Consider the following 18539-nt stretch of genomic DNA (forward strand, 5'->3'; position numbering starts at 1 on the left):
GAGTTCACATTTAAAGGGGCACTGGAAAAGCAAATGCTATTTACTTTCATTTTAAATAATAATGGTCCTGCTGGGCATAGTGGCACACATCTTTAACCCTAACACTTACTAGACAAAGGCAGACAGATCTCTGTGAGTTCAAAGCCAGGCTAGTTACATAGTGAGTTCCAGGACAGCCAAAGCTATACAGAGAGACTGTGTCTCAAAAACAGAGGAAGGATGAAAGGGAGGGAGGACAGGACAGGACATGATAGGAAAGGGAAAAGAAAAGATGGATGACAGTGGCCCATTTGTTGAGACAAACACGTGATTCCTACCTGGAAGAGAAAACTGACTGGAGTCCAAAAGGCAGTGCCTCTTCCCTCCTGACTGGGGAACACAGCCCCAGATTGACTTGAAACTGCCACCCCACCAGCAAGTCATCCACATACCTCCCACTCATCTACCTGCATTCCACACACACCCCACAGACTTGGAGAAAAAACACCACTGCTGGTAGGAAGTCTGAAAAGCTTTCCTGACAACACTCCAGTAGCAGCTATCATATACATCAAGCACCTGGGATATAGCATGTCACTTCTCTGGACACTCAAGGACAGGCTCCAGGACATTCTTGCTTTGGGTAGCCAAGGTTCATGCCAAAGAGAGACAAGACATTGGCCAAAAAACACGAACCCAGACAAACTTGCTGATGATAAAGGCCACTGACTGTCCAGCAGTCCCCAGAGGGAGCAGAGTAGGACTCCTTATGTAGCAAAGGCCCAGCGCGGGTGGCTGTGCTCCTACGTAGCATGCAATGAGCTCAGTGGCTAGACTGGCCAAGCTGCACCAATTACCCCAGCACCAACCCCAAAGGCGGCACGCCCACCCCAGCACAGCAGGCTTTTTTACTGAGAAGGCAATCAGGACTACAGCCAACCACCTCCCAGGCAGACAGTGTTTAGGCAGGCTGTTACCTGAGCACTTTGCTGACAGCCTGAAGCACCATTTTACACCGAAATCCAGTTTTGGGAGGATGGCTGAGCAGAGTCCGCTCTGAAGGGAGACTGCAGTGCTCTCCAACCATGATGTGGGGATTGCAGAGCTGGTGAGGGAAAGTGGGGTCCAAGCAATGTAGCTCTGGGTTCCCTCCCTCGGAAGTGCCCTCCGCCCTTGCTCTAGGCCAATGAGAGCCATGGCAGAGACAAACAGCTGCTCCCTTTACACAGTAAGGGCCGCCCAGGCTGGTGAAATAGGGGAGTGTCTGAACTGCTTTTGCAAAGTGAAGAGCTGGCTGGGCAGGGTGAAATCAGCAAGGCCAGAAGGGAGGAGAAAGGGTGGACCCAGCAGCGGGAAGGGCCTGCCAGAGAGATCCAAGTCACACCTGGGGGCCCTCCCTTGCCATCTAGACCTAAGCAGAACACAGCCTTCATGAGGGAAGCCTGGAAACAGCAGGCAAGCAGGGTTTTCTTAACAAGCACTCTCAGGACAGGGATCAACAGGCCATTAGGGTCCTGGCAGAGTGGACCCCACTAGCTGCTACTACTCTACAGGTGGGTGTCAGACAGCTTTTTGAAAAGGGTCAGCAGGCTTCTAGGGAATCTGGAGGACACAAAGCTGGTTCTGGACAGTTCTGTTCCTCAGGTCTGCCAGTCAGGATCACTGCCACTATGTACCATAAGCAGCAGGAATATCTGGAACACCTCATGGGTACCCAAATTGTGTAACCAAGGCCTTGTTTATGGGAGACCATCAAGCCTTAGAAATTAGATACCTGGGAGTGGTCACTCCCATCCCAACTCATCATGGGCTCCACAGCAGTGTCAGAATAGTCAACATGGACTGACAGGAAGGTACTGCCCCCAAGCTCCACTATGATTTGGGTGGGAGTCAAGCTTCCATTCTCCTGCCAATCAAGAGATGGACACTATAGAACTTCTCCACAGAGATAACAGGTATGAACCAGGCTTGGGTTTTTCTTATGTTTTCTCTGGAGTTAGATAGAGACTATTTATGGGATGAAAAGGGAAGATGGCCTTCTCTTAACCTCCCACTAAAGTTCCCCACATGACTTATTTCTGATCCAGGAGCCCTGGCTCTCCTGCTAGGCTGTCTGTAAAGTCTTCACTATACAGAGCTCTTTCCTCTCAGGAAGAAAAAGGATTGTTCAGCCACAAGTGAGTAGGTGAGTGCTAAAAAGCTTGGCCCTACCTCCTGGAGGGTGGTCTGGTTACAAGAAGCTGAGCCTTTGAATAATATACTTCCTGGTAGTAGCATATAAAAAAGTGCTAGGTGTATGAAAAAGCAAACAAACAAACAAAACCCAGAAAAATTCAAAGTATGAGCAGGAGGGAAAGTCCGTACAAACAGATCCTTAGATGACAACTATCCTGAGTAACTGAACCCCATAAGCAGGTATGTGTCAACTTTTAGAAGTAAAAACAGTATCCAAATGAACAACATACAAACATGTAAGTCAAAATGTCACACTGTGAAATGAGATCCTAGTGACATGAGAAGGCAGGGCAAGCCAACTAGCTGGCTAAAGAGCAGATAGAAGGCGAGAACCTGCAAATTTCATGATGGATGGAACTAGAAAATATCCTGAGTGAGGTAACCCAGACACAAAAGAATACGCATGGTATGCACTCACTGATAAGTAGGCATTAGCCCAAAAGTTCAGAATACCCATGATTCAACTCACAGACTGTAAGAAGCTTAAGAAGGAAGACCAAAGTATGGATGCTTCAATCCTACTTAAAAGGCAGAACAAAATAATCACGGGACGTAGAGGAGGGAGAGACCTGGAAGGGAGAGATGAGGGGGAGGGAAGGAGGGGCAGGGTCAGGTATGGGAAGAGACAGGAGAGAAGTACAGAGGGTCAGGAAAATGAATAGAAATATGTAGCATTGCGAGGTGAGGGACTGCGGGTAGTCACTAGGAAGTTCCAGACTCCAGGGAAGCAAGAGGTTTCCAGGACCCAATGGGGGGGGGGGGGGTTGGGGATTTAGCTCAGTGGTAGAGTGTTTGCCTAGCAAACGCAAGGCCCTGGGTTCGGTCCCCAGCTCCGAAAAAAAAAAAAAAAAAAGGACCCAATGGGGATGACATTAGCTGAAATACCCAACAAAGGGGAGACAGAACCTGTAGAGACCACCTCCAGTAGAAAGGCACTCTCACCCCCAGTTGAGAGGTGGGGCAACCCATCCATCTCAAAAATTTTAACCCAGAATTGTTCCTGTCTAAAGGAAACGCAAGGAAAAGAGTACAGCATAGACTGAAGGAAAAGTCATCCTGAGACCACCCCACCTAGGGATCATCCCATCTGCAAACACCAAGCCTTGACACTATTGCTGATGCCAAGAAGTGCTTGCTGACAGGAGCCTGGTATAGCTGTCCCCTGAGAGGCTCTGCCAGGACCTGACTAATACAGACGCAGATACTCAGCCAACCAACGGACTGAGGGTGGAGACCCCAGTGGAAGAGCTAGGGGAAGGAATGAAGGAGTGCAAGGGGATTGCAACCCCATTGGAAGAACACTAATATCAATTAACTGGACCCCCCGCCCCCGAGCTCCCAGGGACTAAACTACCAACCAAAGAGAATACATGGAGGGATCCATGGTTCCAGCAGATGGCCTTATCTGGCATCAATCAATAGGAGGGGTGGCCCTTGGTCCTGTGGAGGCTTGAGTAGGGGGATGCTAGAGTGGTGAGGCACGAGTGGGTGGGTAGGTGGAGGAGCACCCTCAGAGAGGCAAAGGGGAGGGGCAATGGGATGAGGGATTTACAGAGGGGAGACCAGGAAGGGGGATGACATTTGAAACGTAAAATAAAATAACCAATAAAAAATAAAATTTTACAAAAAGAAGGTGGGAACAGAAAAGGTGAATCAGTGCTCTATAATGGTGGAAACAAAGAAAGAGGCTGGCCAAATGGTACAAGGCCCCAAGTCCAGGGAGGAATCAGGACACAAAACCATCAAAAGACTTATTTAGGACAGTGACATGATCCAGTTCATGCTCCTCACAGGTTTCTCTGATTGTGAGATGTGCTTAGATGGAGGAAGAGTCTGGGCTGCTTCTCCAAGCACTGAGGTACCTGGGGTCAGAAGGAGCACTTACCCAACCAACATGCTCTGGAGACAGTGCCATGGTCTGGTGGTGAGCTTGGTACCTTCAGTCTATGCTGTACTCTTTTCCTTGCGTTTCCTTTAGACAGGAACAAGAGATTGCATCCAGTACGGCTTTTAGCCACTCCATACCTGCTTTACTTTGTTCTGTCTTAGTACAAAGGTAACCTGAAGCTAGGGACTCTTAAAGAGTAGGTTATTTAGCTTACAATTCTGAAGTTCAGGGAGCCCCATCCAGCAGCTGTCAAAACTAAAACAAACCAACCAAACAACAAAAAACAAAACAGCAACAGCAACAGCAACAACAACCTCGAATATCCCCTTCTAATTTTATTACATTAATATATGGGTGTTTGTCATGCATGTGTGTCTGGTGCACATGGAGGCCAGAGGTCGGCATAGGATTCCCTGGAACTAGAGTTACAGATAGTCATGAGCTGCCATATAGGTGCTGAGAATCAAACTTCCAGTCCTCTGGAAGATCAATCAGTGCTCATAACCACTGAGCCACCTCTCCAGCTTCATATCAACTGCCTTTTTTGCTGACTCATCTCCAAGGTGTCATATGAAAGATTCTCTAACCCTAATCACTCACTGAAGCTCTTGCCCCTGAACATCATGGTAGGAATCAGTCTCACTGATGAATGTCTTACACTGTAGAGTACAGGCTGGGGGGAGGGGAAGAGGGAGAATATGCAAACCATATTCAGACCACAAAAGCACCTATTAGAATGGCTAAAATAAAGTGCTAACAAAACATGGAACAAGTAGATTCCTTAATCATTATTGGAGAGAATCTAACATGGCCAACTAGTCTGGTAAACAGTTTAAAGGTATTCTAAAAAGCTAAACATACAATTACCATATGACTCAACCACTTCTCTCCTGGGCATGTGACCTAAAGAAATGAAAACTATGTCAAAACAAAGGTATGAAAAAGGTATGAAATCATTCAGTGGTGAAAGGAATGTGTCGGTTAAAAGCAGTGGTAAGCCCCATCTCACACCCAGATGCATCAGAGAACAAAACATAACCAAAATTCAGCAGTGCCTCTACCAAGCCCAGAGCAGGCAAAGTTTTTCAAAACACAAACAGCACTAAATTAAAAAGAAAAAAAAGGATTTCATCAACATTTAAACATGATCAAACTCTTTTTTTTTTTTTTTTTTTTTTTTTTGAGCTGGGGACCGAACCCAGGGCTTTGCGCTTCCTAGGTAAGCGCTCTACCACTGAGCTAAATCCCCAGCCCCGATCAAACTCTTTTTAATGCTATTAAAAAATGAACATACTTGGGGACAGAAAGATGGCTCAGTGGTTAAGAGCAGTGGTTGCTCTTCCAGAGGGCCTGGTGCTATTCACAGCATTCATGTGGCAGCTTGCAAACATCTGTAATGGAATCTGGCACCCTTTTCTGGCACATAGGCATATATGCAGGCAGATACTATAAACATAATAAATAAATTTTTGAAAAAAAGAGAAGGAAGGAAGGAAAAGTGTGTAATTTTAAACCTTAAGAAAAAAAAAAAAAAGCCCTAAGACACAAGAGAGTACTGCATAAGAGAGTGCTTAGCAGGGCTGATTGCTGGGAGGTACATGTTCCACGCCCTAACCCCTCCCCTACCATGTCACCCTCACCTCATGCTACCTGATAGCAGCCCAAGCCAAACAACATGCACATACATGACAAGGTGGGTAAATGAGGGGAGCAGCCAGAGGAAGAACACAACAATGGTGGGGACAGGAAATGGAATGACTAATTTGGGAAACAGTTGGTAGTTTCTTTTACAGTTATACCAAGATAGTAATTCAACCACTAAACACTAATCCAAGATAAAACAGAAATATGTTTATATAAAGATTTAGGAAAGAACATGGGCTCTTAAGCACTGACTGCTCTTCCTAGAGGTCCTGAGTTCAAATCCCAGCACCCACATGATGGCTCACAACCATCTGTCATGGGATCCAATGCCCTCTTCTGGTGTGTCTGAAGACAGCTACAGTGTGCTTATATATAATCAATAAATAAGAAAGCAAAAGCCTTGCTGTAAAAGTGGGAGAGAGGCCTGCTCTTAGATGGTACTGCGGGATGGTCAGTAGGGTCCAGCTGGAGAGCTGGCAGAAATAAGCTACAGCTAGTGTGATTTGAGCATGTGACTAAGTATAGCAGACACAGGACTGTAGTTGTAGGAATACTCCAGTACCTCTACACTGGAGACACAAACTCAAAGAGAACTCTTCTGGTGTCAAGACCCAGCTCTTCTCTGCCATCCAACAGCTCAGCATGTCCACAGCAAAGAGAGCAAGGGCCTAGGACCATACTACCCTGATGCTGTCTGATGTCAGAAGCTACTTGGGGTCCAATGTGGAGATGGTCAGACACCTGATGGTAGGGAACAAAGTACTCACAGCTACAGGAAGTAAAACAATGAAAACTTCAGTTTTCTGGATGTGCACATCTGAGATTCCACAGTTAAGCAAGATCTGGAGCTACAGGTATAGCAAGCACACCTTTCAAACCAAAGTTCACAGAAGGAAACCAGTGAACCAAATAAAAAGGGCTGAGTTTCATCTCCTTTTAAACAACCAACCACCAGTCAAAATATGAGAATTGACATTTTTGAGACAGTAAACAGATAAAGCAACAAAGGACATTGATCTCTTAGAAACAACCAGGGACCCTCTGTAATCCACCCCACCTGCTATATGACAGACTCTGTCAAGAGGGGGCATGATAGAACTCCAGTGGACCGATGAGTTGAGACAACCAAACTCTGGGTAAGGGAGAGCAGCCTTCCTTGGAGGGTGGTGTCAAAACCCTCAAATACCTGAGAAGAGAGGGCTAAGCCTAAGGCCTAACCATTATGACCAAGGCATATGTGTGTGTGTGTGTATATACATATACATTATATATATTATTATATATATTTTTTACAAGGTAAGAACTACTTGGGGGGGGGGGGTCCTAAGGGATATCGTAGAAACTCACAGTTATCTACTGGGTGTCCAATAAAGCACAATGAAGGTTTAGAAGAAGAATCACTTCCATGTTCTCAGTTCATAGGGCTCCATTCTTATAGTTTCTGATGCCATCCAGAACAGTGTTCTGCGAGTTGTGTGGCTGACATGGTCAGACACAAAGCTCTAATTATAAGCTCACTGGGGTAAGAATGGGGAAAGGAGGGGCCTTTTTCAAGACAGTAGCCTCTCTGACATATGCAACTGCCTGGACTGGGATGCCCACAGTGACCCAGCTATCCACAAACTGGCTATTCTGGTATCTGGTTTGTTCTCCCAAATACCTGGATGCCACAGCTTGGCTCCTCAATCATAAACACTTCCCAGTGAGTATTTTCTATAATTTGTCTCTGACTTCATAGTACCTGCCATGTCGACAGATTAAGTCTGTGTTCCCTTCCATGCAAACCAGTATCACCAGGATACCACTTACTCATACTATTGACACCTGTACCAGTGATTCAGCAAAGACACCAGACCTGAGCTTTATCCCTAATGGCAGTTGTGGTTAATAAGAGAAATGGGAGACTCATGGTATCCAGCTTACAGCTCTAGCCATTCATTCTTGCTCTCCTGTATTCCTTCACTACACATACACACAAGTATGCATACATACACACACACACACACACACACACACACACACACACACACACACACCCCTTACCTACCTCTCTGGACAAGCACTGAAGCTGTTATGCACTACTCTGGTACAGGGCACCGAAGCTCTGTCTTCCAAAGCAAAATCCCTGGGGTGAGCTAAATACATCCATAAAGCAAAAATCTCAATCAAAACTATGAAGCCAAGCGCAAGGCCCTGGGTTCAGTCCCCAGCTCCGAAAAAAAAAGAATAAAAAAAAAAAAAAACAAAAAACTATGAAGCAATTGAGTCTCCTGCCACTTTTCAGGGCTCCGTCCTAAACATAATGAGGATACTTAAAACACATGGAAGCTGAAATGTTCTTTCAAAGAAAACTCCAACTAGTAATCCTTGGTACCCAAGTACATCAGGCAGGAGGACAGCACACAGTGCACCCCATAGATTAAGGGAGGACCTTGCATTATAGATTCAGAGTCCTTTGTGTGAGATATGTGGCTTCATATCCTGTACCCAGGTCTCAGGCCCTTTCTTCAAAAGCTTACCAAAGCCTAGCCAAGGCTAGTAAGACTGGGCAGTTAGTCTATATTGAGAGTTCAATTCTGCCAAGCTTTGAAACAGGCAACTGGGAAAGGATCAGGGAAATGCGTCTTGAGGTGAAAGCTCAGGGGTTAAGGAAGAGTGAAAGGTTAAAGGGAGGAGTATGAATAAGAGGGACGGAACTTCTAGGGACTGAAGTAAGGTCTAAACTGTGGTCTGAGGACCTGGAAAGCTCCTGTAGGATTAAATTAAGAGAACAGGATTTAATTAGGAGAGCAGAGATGTCACTGGCACCACAGAGCAAAGCAGAAAGATCCAGTGCACTCAGACATCCTAGGTAACCACATGGTAGGTAGAAACATTGTTACCTCTGCTGACATCCCAATGTAGAGGCATCAGCCTTGGCTTCAGCCTTGACCTCCCATACAAGAGATGGAGAGAGACTTGCTCCAGCGTGCTGGACAATGCCTCTAGAGAGCTTCCTCCTAAGACTCAGGGCTCTGCATCCAGATGATTGCAGTTCACACTCATGAATGGCCAACAAGCTGGTATCATCATGAAGTATTCCTACACTGCAGATTCAGGTGCAGCAGATACCCACACAGGACTACCTACCCACAGAAGAGATGCCCAAAGGCAAGCACCCTTGTGCACACATATGCCTTTAGCTTGCACACTTGAGACAAATTTTTGATTGAGAAACGCCAAGGCCCACAGATCCACTCTAGCCAGGAACATAGATCCCATAACAAAGTAGCCATCTCAGAGCCCTCCCAAGCAAAGTAAGTATGTCCTCCAGACATATATTGGACAGTCTAGTTAATTGGCCCAGGTTAAGTAAATAATGCTCCTACCGACCACACAATCTTAGTCACTCTACATAAAGCATGCCAGGTCCCAGTCCATTGGGAACATAACTGATCAAGGCTATAGGAACAATTCCTCACAAGCCACATGCCTGTGGAAAAGACTCCCAGAATGAAATCTAGAGTGACTGACTGCAGTAGCTCCCTGCTCCTCCCTGAGTTAGGGAGAGTCTGCAGGATCAGAGGTAACTCCCAGGCAATAAAGCTAAGGAGCCAAGAATGGGCAGAAGGAGCACTGCCTGCTCAAGGTCAGGGGTAAGAGCTCCTGGGGTGAAGATTGCTTTGTCCCAGTCTCCTGGCAGTCCTTCCTCCAGAGCCCAGAAGTCTCAGGCAATCAGTGACTAGGAGACAGTCTTTGTTCTGCTTACTTCCAGACAATGCATACTCTTTTCTTGGTGTGCCAGAGGGTTCAAAACTATGATGGTGGGCTGTTACCTTTCCAGCTGGGGAAGGAAGGCTAATTAAGACCCTTCATCCTCTTGTATGAAGGCTTCCTGCATGCAAGTGCCTCATCCACCCTGTGTGGCTACACCATGAGATTCTGAATGGCAGGAGATTACCCCACTCAGGGGTTCATCTTATCAGCTCCCTTCAGGGGAATAAGTAGCCTGAGTAAATGGAAGGGTAGAGGTAGCCGCGATGACTATAGTAGTAGCTACAGACTTCCTTCTGACCACAGGGCTTCCACACCTGCTAGGTGTATCCTTTACATGGAGGCTTCGAGGCCAGACCCAAACCTTGCTGCCAATCCCAGGCTAGTCTAGGTGGAACAGGATAGCCTGTGCAGAAGTCAGGCAAGGACACCAAGCAGTTGCTTTCTGACAACAGTACAAAACTACAGGCTAAAATTCTAGGAAAGGAAAAGAAAACCACTCCTTGAGAAACCTCTATGTGCCGGGCAACAGAAAAACTAGCACAAGGTTTAAGAGATGGCTCAGCAGTTAAGAGCACTTGTTCTTACAGAAAATCTGAGTTTAATTCCTAGGACCTGCATAGTAGATCACAGTCACCTGTAACTCCGGGATATTCAATGCCCTTTTCTGACCTCCATGGGCACCAGGCGTATACATTGTGCACAGACATACATATGAGGAAAAAGTGATATACATAGAACAAAATAAATAAATCTTTAAACGGCAGTTAAATCCCATTAAAAGAGAGTGGGGGAGGGAAGGAAAGGGGGAGGGAGAGGGAAAGGGAAGGGAGAGAGGCACAGAAGCAATTTAAGAAAAGCTTCAACTATTCACTAACATCCTAGCAGTCACAAGAAAAGGAGCTGCCATGAAGGCTGGAAACACATGGAGAGCTTTTAGAACCAGCTTACTTACCAGCATCAGGTACCCAGAGGAGAGGAAACTGAGGTAGAGGTTGGTAGCCGAGGCAGACCCTCCCTTGCTGTGGGGTCTAACCCAGTCCCTATACCTCAAGTTCCACATGATTTAAGATGTAGGCAGTGTGCAGGGTACCCCAGCTACAAGAGGAAGCCAAGTGAAACCCCCTCGTGCTCTGCAAACTCATACAACTCAGCTACAAGAAGTTAGCAAGAGTCCCACCTCCAAGGCAGCAAGCATAAGATTCACATGGGCCACACAGCAGGCCAAGCACCCTCCTAAGGTAAAGGTTAGGCACTGATTGTAAGGAAGTAGCAACAAGGTAAGGCTGGAAAGAAAGTGCTGCCTGGTACAATCAAGAGGGAAAAGAAGGAAGGCAAGAATTCTAGGACAAATTTAGAAGGCAAAGAAATACACCACCAAGCCACCCAAATCCTTTGGTTCCAAGCTCTTGTCCCACCAGAAACTGAACGATTACAGAGTCTGTTGGAGTCTACACAGTCACCCTGCCTGGCCCAACTCCTGTACTAACAGGAGGGCAGGGGTGTTAAAGGGCCTCGGCATCACTTCCTTTCGGATGTCCTAAGCTCGCAGGCTACCACACGTGTCAAATGGGAAGAAGGTATAGGGAGGAAGGAAGACTTGTGTTTATAGCTAAGGCATTCCCTATACTAGAGAGACATAGAACCAGTTCTAGGCTCATCTGCAATCACAGGTGGGGCCTACACCCACCAAGTAGACTACTCACTATTCCCAGGAGCATATAGGTTCCAAAGCCAAGTTCATTTATAGCAGGAAGACTATGACATCCTGTCTATCACACACCCTTGGCATGTCACCAAGCTGTACAGGCCCTGAGCACAGGCAGCCAGGAAAGGGCAATGGCCAGCCCTGCCAAGCTGCCCCTCCCTGCCTGGTGGTATAAAAGCCTCAGCTGCAAAATATAGCCCAGCTCAGTCCACAGGGAGGAGGCAGGGAGCCCTACACAAGAGGGAGGCAGCAGTTCTGACAAGGCTGGCTAGATGGAGCAGAGCTGGCTAGATGGAGCAACTGAACCTGCTGGGTGCCTCTGCTCTCTGAGTGTTGGGTTCCAACCTTGCCCATCCATGTTATACACTAGGCAAGAAACCTCTTATAGAGCCCTTATTACAGAACTTAACCAAAAAACCCCTGAAAAATCAATAGGATTTAGGTGAGGGTTTTTTCCTCCCCCTAAAAGAAAAGCCGGGCAGGGAGGGGATGGGGAGGGAGTGAGGTTGGGAATACAGAGAAGCTGTCTATCTGTGGAAAATGAAAGAGAACCATTATGGAAGGATAAAAGGCTCCAGAAGAGAGTGCAGAGGAGTCCAACGCAGATAGCTCCACTGAGGACTAGTCACTGACCCCAGCCCATCAGGAACACTACCTGATGCAGGTGGAAAAGCCTATGCCCACTGCCACAGGGGTGCATCTTCAACCATACAGCATGGTGTACAGCCCTTCAGGATTATGTCTGGCCTATGACTCTGAAGAGGAGTCAGAAACAACCAAGTGGACTCTTTAGATCTGAGAGGTCAGTGCAGTACCTGGTATTGTCCTTGTTTGTTGTGTCACAAATACTAGATGAGGGAGGTGCCCAGGAGAACCAGGCCTTGCCAGGGCTCTGTCAGTCTTTGTCATTTTGTATAGGGAAAGACTGGGTGGGTAGAACGGCAGGAAGGTGGCACACCAAAAAGACACAGGGCACTGATCTTTCATTGGTCAGCTGTTCCACCAGCTGCAGGTCACCAGGGAGGCAGGCTGTCCCCTCAAAAGCACATTCCTCTCTAATTGAAAATGTTTTTGTCTTTAAAGATAGAGGGGAGGCATTAGATGGAGGAGTTGCCTGTGTTCTAAATGAGAGCAGCAGCAGGCCAGGGGCCAGGGACCATCCATCACATCCTTCAAGGAAACAGCAACTGAGAGGCTGTGGCTTCTGGAGAAGACTCCAGCCCACTGCACCTGAGGAAAGGCCTGACAACATTGCCTGCCTCTCACTAGACAGTTATGGCAGGATAGTTTACCTTTCAGCAACTTGCTAACCCTTGGCCCTTGGCCAAAGAAAGCCTTCTCAAAGCCAAGCTTGCCCAAATCACTCTTGGATCCAAGTCTCCAAAGTCCATCCTGACCCATTTCCTGCCGATGTAACACAGTAATACCTGGGTGGGAAATATATAATAGGCTCATTCAGTTCTCCATTCCTGAGTCCAAGAAACTGATATCTAGTGAAGGTCTCCATGCTAAGGCAGAAGGGCAAAAAAGACAAAGAACAAGCAGGAATACTGCCTAAGTACAATACTAGCATTAGCACACTTAAGCCAGAGCAGTGCTTGTTTTGCTCTGACTGCTCAGACTCACAGGGTCTCTACAGCCTCCCATGACCTACAGGTGCTAGCATACACAGCCCTTCTTCAAACCCCAACATTTGCTGTGCCCTCTGCCCAGAGGCTTCCACTGCTCCTGAAAGTTTTTATGAATCTTCCCAAGGTTACTTAGGATTACTGTCCTCTTTGTCCTGCCTGGTCTGTAGGCTGTAGTCACCTGAATCTTAAAGAAGGACCCAAACAGCAGAGGGGCAATGCTATAGGTTCAAATGTTTACAGATCAACCTCAAGGATATGTCTACTACACCTAAAAACAATAATAAAAGACATGGAAGAAAATATACACAATAGCAGTGGGAGAACAAAAGGCCAACAAACAAACGGAGAACCAATTAAAGACAATGACTACCACCATCCTCCATCACAGCAAGCCAGGCATTCCCTGCCCAGAATGCTTCAGCATGCAAAACATGAACACCCATGGACCAAAAAGTTTGACTTTTTTTAGCAATTAATCAAACATCAAAACTCAGAATAACTTACAAATAATGAGGTTGAATGAAGCACTAACTATAGAATGACGTACCAAAAGAAGCAAGATGGCCTTCACCCTCTTGAAGGCTACAAGACTGCTTTTCTACAAATATAGCAGCTGGTAAGGTAGAAGGTCCATGTGGTAGGAGGTCTGGGCACATCAGGAACATCCATCCCCTCTCTGGTAGACTCTAGGGCATCCAAAGGAAGCCTGTAACGCAGACTCCTATGCACGACAAAGGGGTTGGCTCCACACCTACCCTACTTCCCAGTCAGCAAACAGACCTAAGACAGAACCTTTGCTCCACACCTATTCCATGGTAAGTGTCACTATTGTGACCCTGAAGGTCAAGGATTCCATCTTGTCCAAGTCCATGGACCACACCAGAGTCCTGGCTTAAGGCTTCAGCACTGATCTCCTTGGGCTGGGGATACAGCCAGTAGTAGAGTACTTCCTTAACATGCACAAGGGCATGAGTTCCACTCCCCACCCCTGCCCAGAACCAAAAAGGGGGGGGGGGAGGAAAGAAAGAAGCTAAGAAAACAAAATCATAACAAAACCCTGATGTACTGTTTCCAGGGCAATTTATTCCAATGACTAAATGACACCCAGCTTTGTTCTCTATTGCCCTGGGCAGAATTGTCAATCATTGTCTCTCCAACACATACAGGGAAGGATGCAGCAAACCAGGTCACTGGAGATGAGGCACACAAGCTCATCACAGCTTAACACTGTGTACTTATCTCACATCCATCACACACAAAATTCTGCAACCACTTTCAGGTGGACTTGTGGTTCAGAATCTCCCTCTCCCTCTGGTACAGAGACACCAGCCCCAATCCTGGCAGTGACATGACCCCCCAAACCCAGGGCAATCTGTGAGAGGGGATAGTAGCAGACCATAATCTTTAAGCAGGGTTGCTATCTAAAAGAGTCAATGATGCTCCTCTCGACAGCCCTTCTAAAAAAAAATAAAATAAAACAAAACAAACACATACCCCTACATAAAGAGCCAAGAGAACCAGACATCAACAGAATGGACATGTTCCCATAGCTATCCTTACTACTCTTGAGACATAGGAGTGGTCAAAGGTAACCTGACACCATTAAAACAAAGTATCAGTACTGAGGATGGTGGGTTAAAATAAACAAGGTCAAAAGTGATCCAATTAGAGAGACCTTTGGCCCACTCGACTGGAGATGAAAATCTAGTGTCTGCCTAAGCAGCACAAATGAGTGCTCAGATTCTCACCACTCCTGGACAGGACACCACCAGTGTGAGGGCACAGCTCCTGGGTCACGCGTGCACGTGTACAGACACACCTAAGGGTGTAGGCTGCTAGGCACTAGCCCCAATGCCAACTCTGCACTTGCTATTGCATGTGCTCTCACTATGCGGAGATCCCTTAGCATTCTCTCATTAACCCCACAGCAACTCAGGAGAATCCACCAACTACACAGAGTTCTTTGTACTGTGAACAGGATCACTGTGGGGCCCTAAGTGGTCAAGAGTGCCCTCTGGTGGAAACAAGGCCTGGCCCAGCATGCATGCAGTTACATTCTGAAGTGGGGGTAGGATGACACATATAGGGATGGGACAAACTAACAGGAGGATCAACAGCCAGTTCTTCTCAATCAGCTTTGGTGGGTTCCACATGAGCCGCCTTGGTCTGGGCCAGTGGGTCCCAGGCCTACAATCCTTGAGGTTTTCAGAAAGCTAGAGAGCACAGGCACTGCTACACAGTGGCTGCAAGGTCCTGAAGGAGAAATAATTTCTTGGACACTGCCTGAATGCTCCACAGAAGCTCCCCATGCAGGCCAGGTGGGCTCTGCAGAACCAGACTTCCTGGGCTCATCAACCTCTGTGATTTACCTTCCTACTTGTGAAGTGAAAATAATGGCTCAGGTGTGTTCAAATGAGCAGAGTATAGCACTTTTCTAGAAATCTGGCAATAGCCCTGGACAGCCTTGGCTGGACCTGGACCTGGAAATGGAAAGGCCGTCAGTACTTGAAGAAAGTCTGGACAGACTGAAGTAGTGTTTCAAATCTAACAGAACCGTAGCAGAGGGGACTTGTCTGGGCTGCTTGCTGTGATCATGAAGAGGAATCTTCCAGCTGCCAGACAAATGATGCCAAATAACTAGCTGCATTGACACAGCTAGCCCTGATTTATCCCCAGAGAAGCCTAATCCAACGAGCCACCTCTGCATCCAGACCTTCTGCATGCAGAGTTACACACCTACAGTTCACCTGCTATTTCTCATCATCCCTCCCTACACCCTACTCCTGACCATGAAAGCCTTCTTGTGTCCCACTTCTCTGTGCTCCTTCTTTACTTCACCCTTACTCATCTTATTCTTGCCAAAGGCCTGGCTGGACCTATCCTATGCTCACTGTCCATCTGACATCTCTCTGCCCAGGTATCTCATGCCACAGAGAAAAATGAGAGGCTGCCTCTACGATAGATGTGTGGGATGTGATCATAGCTCCAACAAGCCATACTTATGAGATAGAATCCTCAGTGAATCATCAAAGTGCTATTGCAAAAATACAAATATAGTCATGCTGAACCATGAAGACTGTTGTTTTAGTGCCTGCAAAGTATCTAAACCCCTCTACATGTGATCTTCACTTAAGTCTTGGAAAACTGTATCTAGCTTGCCCCCCTCCTCTCTACTTCCCAAGTTTCCCCGTTTCAGGCTTCCATTCTCAGGGAGGGCTTAAGTGATGATGTCCATCCAGTACATGCATTACGTGCACCCGTAGCTCTGAGGCAAGGCTTAAGAAACATAGTGGGGGGTTGGGGATTTAGCTCAGTGGTAGAGCGCTTGCCTAGGAAGCGCAAGGCCCTGGGTTTGGTTCCCAGCTCCGAAAAAAAAAAAAAAAGAACCAAAAAAAAAAAAAAAAAAAAAAAAAAAAAAGAAACATAGTGGGACCACTTTGTAGACAGCAGACAGCAGCAGGGAGCCTGACAGGGCTGAAGAATATATAATGAGAGGTCCAGTAGATACCAGAGCTGAGCAGACCACAAACTTGGCCTGAGACGGGACATGGTTTTCATAGGTATAGTGAAAGCCATAACAGGTAACAGACCTTCAATCTAAAAGTGCTTACAGATATATGAATCTTAAATTGGCACTTCTGAAAGACAACTAGGGTCAGCTTCTTTATTCTGAGAGCTAGCAAACTAAGAAAAAAGACAAGCATGTACTTTGACTTTCTTGGGGGTGCCAGGCAGGCACAAGTGACACTTCTTCACAGATATTTACCTACTGAGAAAAGAGACAAAGGAAATATCCTGAAGTGTCCAGAAGCATCTACACTTCACGGATCCTGCCAATGACCGGTGGCTGACAGCACCACCAAAACTGAGGAAGCACCTACACTGGTGAAGAAGTCTGTGCCTTTACCAAGATACCTATGGACAGTTAGCCCAAGCACGAACATTGTGAAAGACAAAGTCCAGATGATAGTCATCCAGCGAAACCTGTTTCCTCAACAGAGTAGTACAGAGAAGGTGCTCTTACAGCTCAGATGGCATCTGGCAACACCAACAGAGTCACCCAGGGATTTATCTGAGTCTCAGATGGGAGGGAGGGATAAGTAAAGGGAAAGAAAATGGAGTGAAAAGCTGGAAGAGGAATAGTTATGTGGTGCTTCTTAGGCAAGTGTGAACACTGAAAGAAGACGTCCTATGACTAGAGTGCTGGCATACAGTACTACAAGTACTGGAAGGCAGAGGCAGGAGGATTGGGAGTTATGGGCCAAGCTGGGTGACAACGTGAGGTCCTATCTTAAACAAAACAAAAACAAAACCCACTTCATCTTTCAGAGATGTACTTCCAAGAGAATACTAAGATTTCAATATATTTGGGCAGAATGTTGCAAGCATGTGTAGTTCAGTGGTAAAATACCTGCCTACCTTGTATGAGGCCCTGAGTTTGCTCCCCATGTACAGAAATAAAGCTCAGCAAATGCTTGGTCAGAAGGGAAAGGTATAGAAAGGAGAGCAGGAATTTGGCTACAAGTTGATGCTATCCACACCATTCTCTGATTTTGTGGTCTGGGCAACATTCCACATTAAGGGCTATGCCCTTCAGCCTTCTGGGCTCCATCATAACTATGATCATGGCATGATTAGAAAGGATGGCATTTCATCAAGGGAAGAAATGAGAAGGGAAAAAGGAGGACAGGCCCAGAACTCTCTCAGGTTCACCTTCCTCTGCACTATACACCCTGACACAGCTTTTCTAAACCCAGGATACCATGTAGTGACTCTTGTGTCAGCCCAATTAGTTCATTACAGACCTGAAGACCTGGCCTGGTCTGCCCTCAGGTCCAGCCTTACGATGAGGTCACAGACACTTCCTTCCTCACAAGCAGCTTCCACAGAAGAAACAGCCCTTCTGAGTTCTCCCTTACCAACCTCAGGACACAACGTAACCAGCTACATCTACCACACTTCCTGAACAACAGCTGTGAAACCATTTATCATGGGTGCATGCAGAGGATGCCAAATCTAGAAACAGCAATTTCTTGCATCAATGTATTACCACACCCACACAGTTGAAGCCACTAGAGCTCCCACTAGAAAAGGGTGGCAACCAAAGACCCAAAAGTAGTCCTAGGGCTTGAGTAAAAATATGTGCTGGGCAATTGGCCCAAGACTTACAGGCTCTTGCTTCTGAAAAGTTCTCAGATACCTCTCTGGCTCTTCCAATGTCTCTCAGGAGGAAGAGCTTCCTGCAGGAGATGTAACATATCAAACAGGTATACATTCGCCTAGTACTCACAAAGCAAGTTCCCTTCAGTTTCCTCACAGGCTCTAGTCTGTGTATATACCTGCCCTAAAAATGAAGTCCTAATGGCTCAGGGTCATGTGTGAGTGAAGGCAGGAGTCAGTGTCTAGAATTGAGGAGGTATGACAAGACAGTTCAGGTGTACAGGAAAGCAGAAAGAATCAAGACATGAGTAGAACCAAGGTCAGCCTCAGGTTCCTCCTGGACTAGCCCCTAAGCACCCCAATCAGACCATAAAACCTGTAGTCAAGTCCCGAGCTCTACATAAAAGACGTAGAAGGTGAAAGATGCACATGTTTGCTATCTGAACACAGAGCAGAGCAGACAGTGAATGAGAATCCAAGTCCAGCTCTGACCTGGGAGGTAAGTTGGCTAAATTCCCAGTGAAACTGCCTCTCTGCCCTA

General features: G+C 46.6%; 1 protein-coding gene across 16 annotated transcripts in view; it reads right to left on the reverse strand.

Annotated features, from left to right (window-relative positions):
• The window catches only part of Mob2 (MOB kinase activator 2), a 56175-nt gene that overhangs the window by 16553 nt on the left and 21083 nt on the right, over window positions 1-18539 (reverse strand). For 2 of the 16 annotated variants that reach the window (XM_087583362.1, XM_087583444.1), the window contains 2 exons: window positions 4970-5005; window positions 4100-4186 (listed from right to left, as the gene is read on the reverse strand). The exons of 4 other annotated variants lie outside the window; for them this stretch is intronic. In XM_087583362.1, the coding sequence (XP_087439488.1) occupies window positions 4100-4110 (11 nt within the window). In that variant the 5' untranslated portion in view covers window positions 4111-4186; window positions 4970-5005. Of the gene's footprint in view, window positions 1-956; window positions 1100-4099; window positions 4187-4963; window positions 5006-5396; window positions 5549-10454; window positions 10982-18007; window positions 18079-18539 lie in introns of those variants that run through there. 10 more of the 16 variants (XM_087583446.1, XM_087583351.1, XM_087583435.1 and 7 more) reach the window with 6 other exon arrangements.

This window comes from Rattus norvegicus, chromosome 1 (genome assembly GCF_021556685.1).
Source record: "Rattus norvegicus strain SHRSP/BbbUtx chromosome 1, alternate assembly SHRSP_T2T, whole genome shotgun sequence".
In the NCBI taxonomy this organism is placed as follows: domain Eukaryota; kingdom Metazoa; phylum Chordata; class Mammalia; order Rodentia; family Muridae; genus Rattus; species Rattus norvegicus.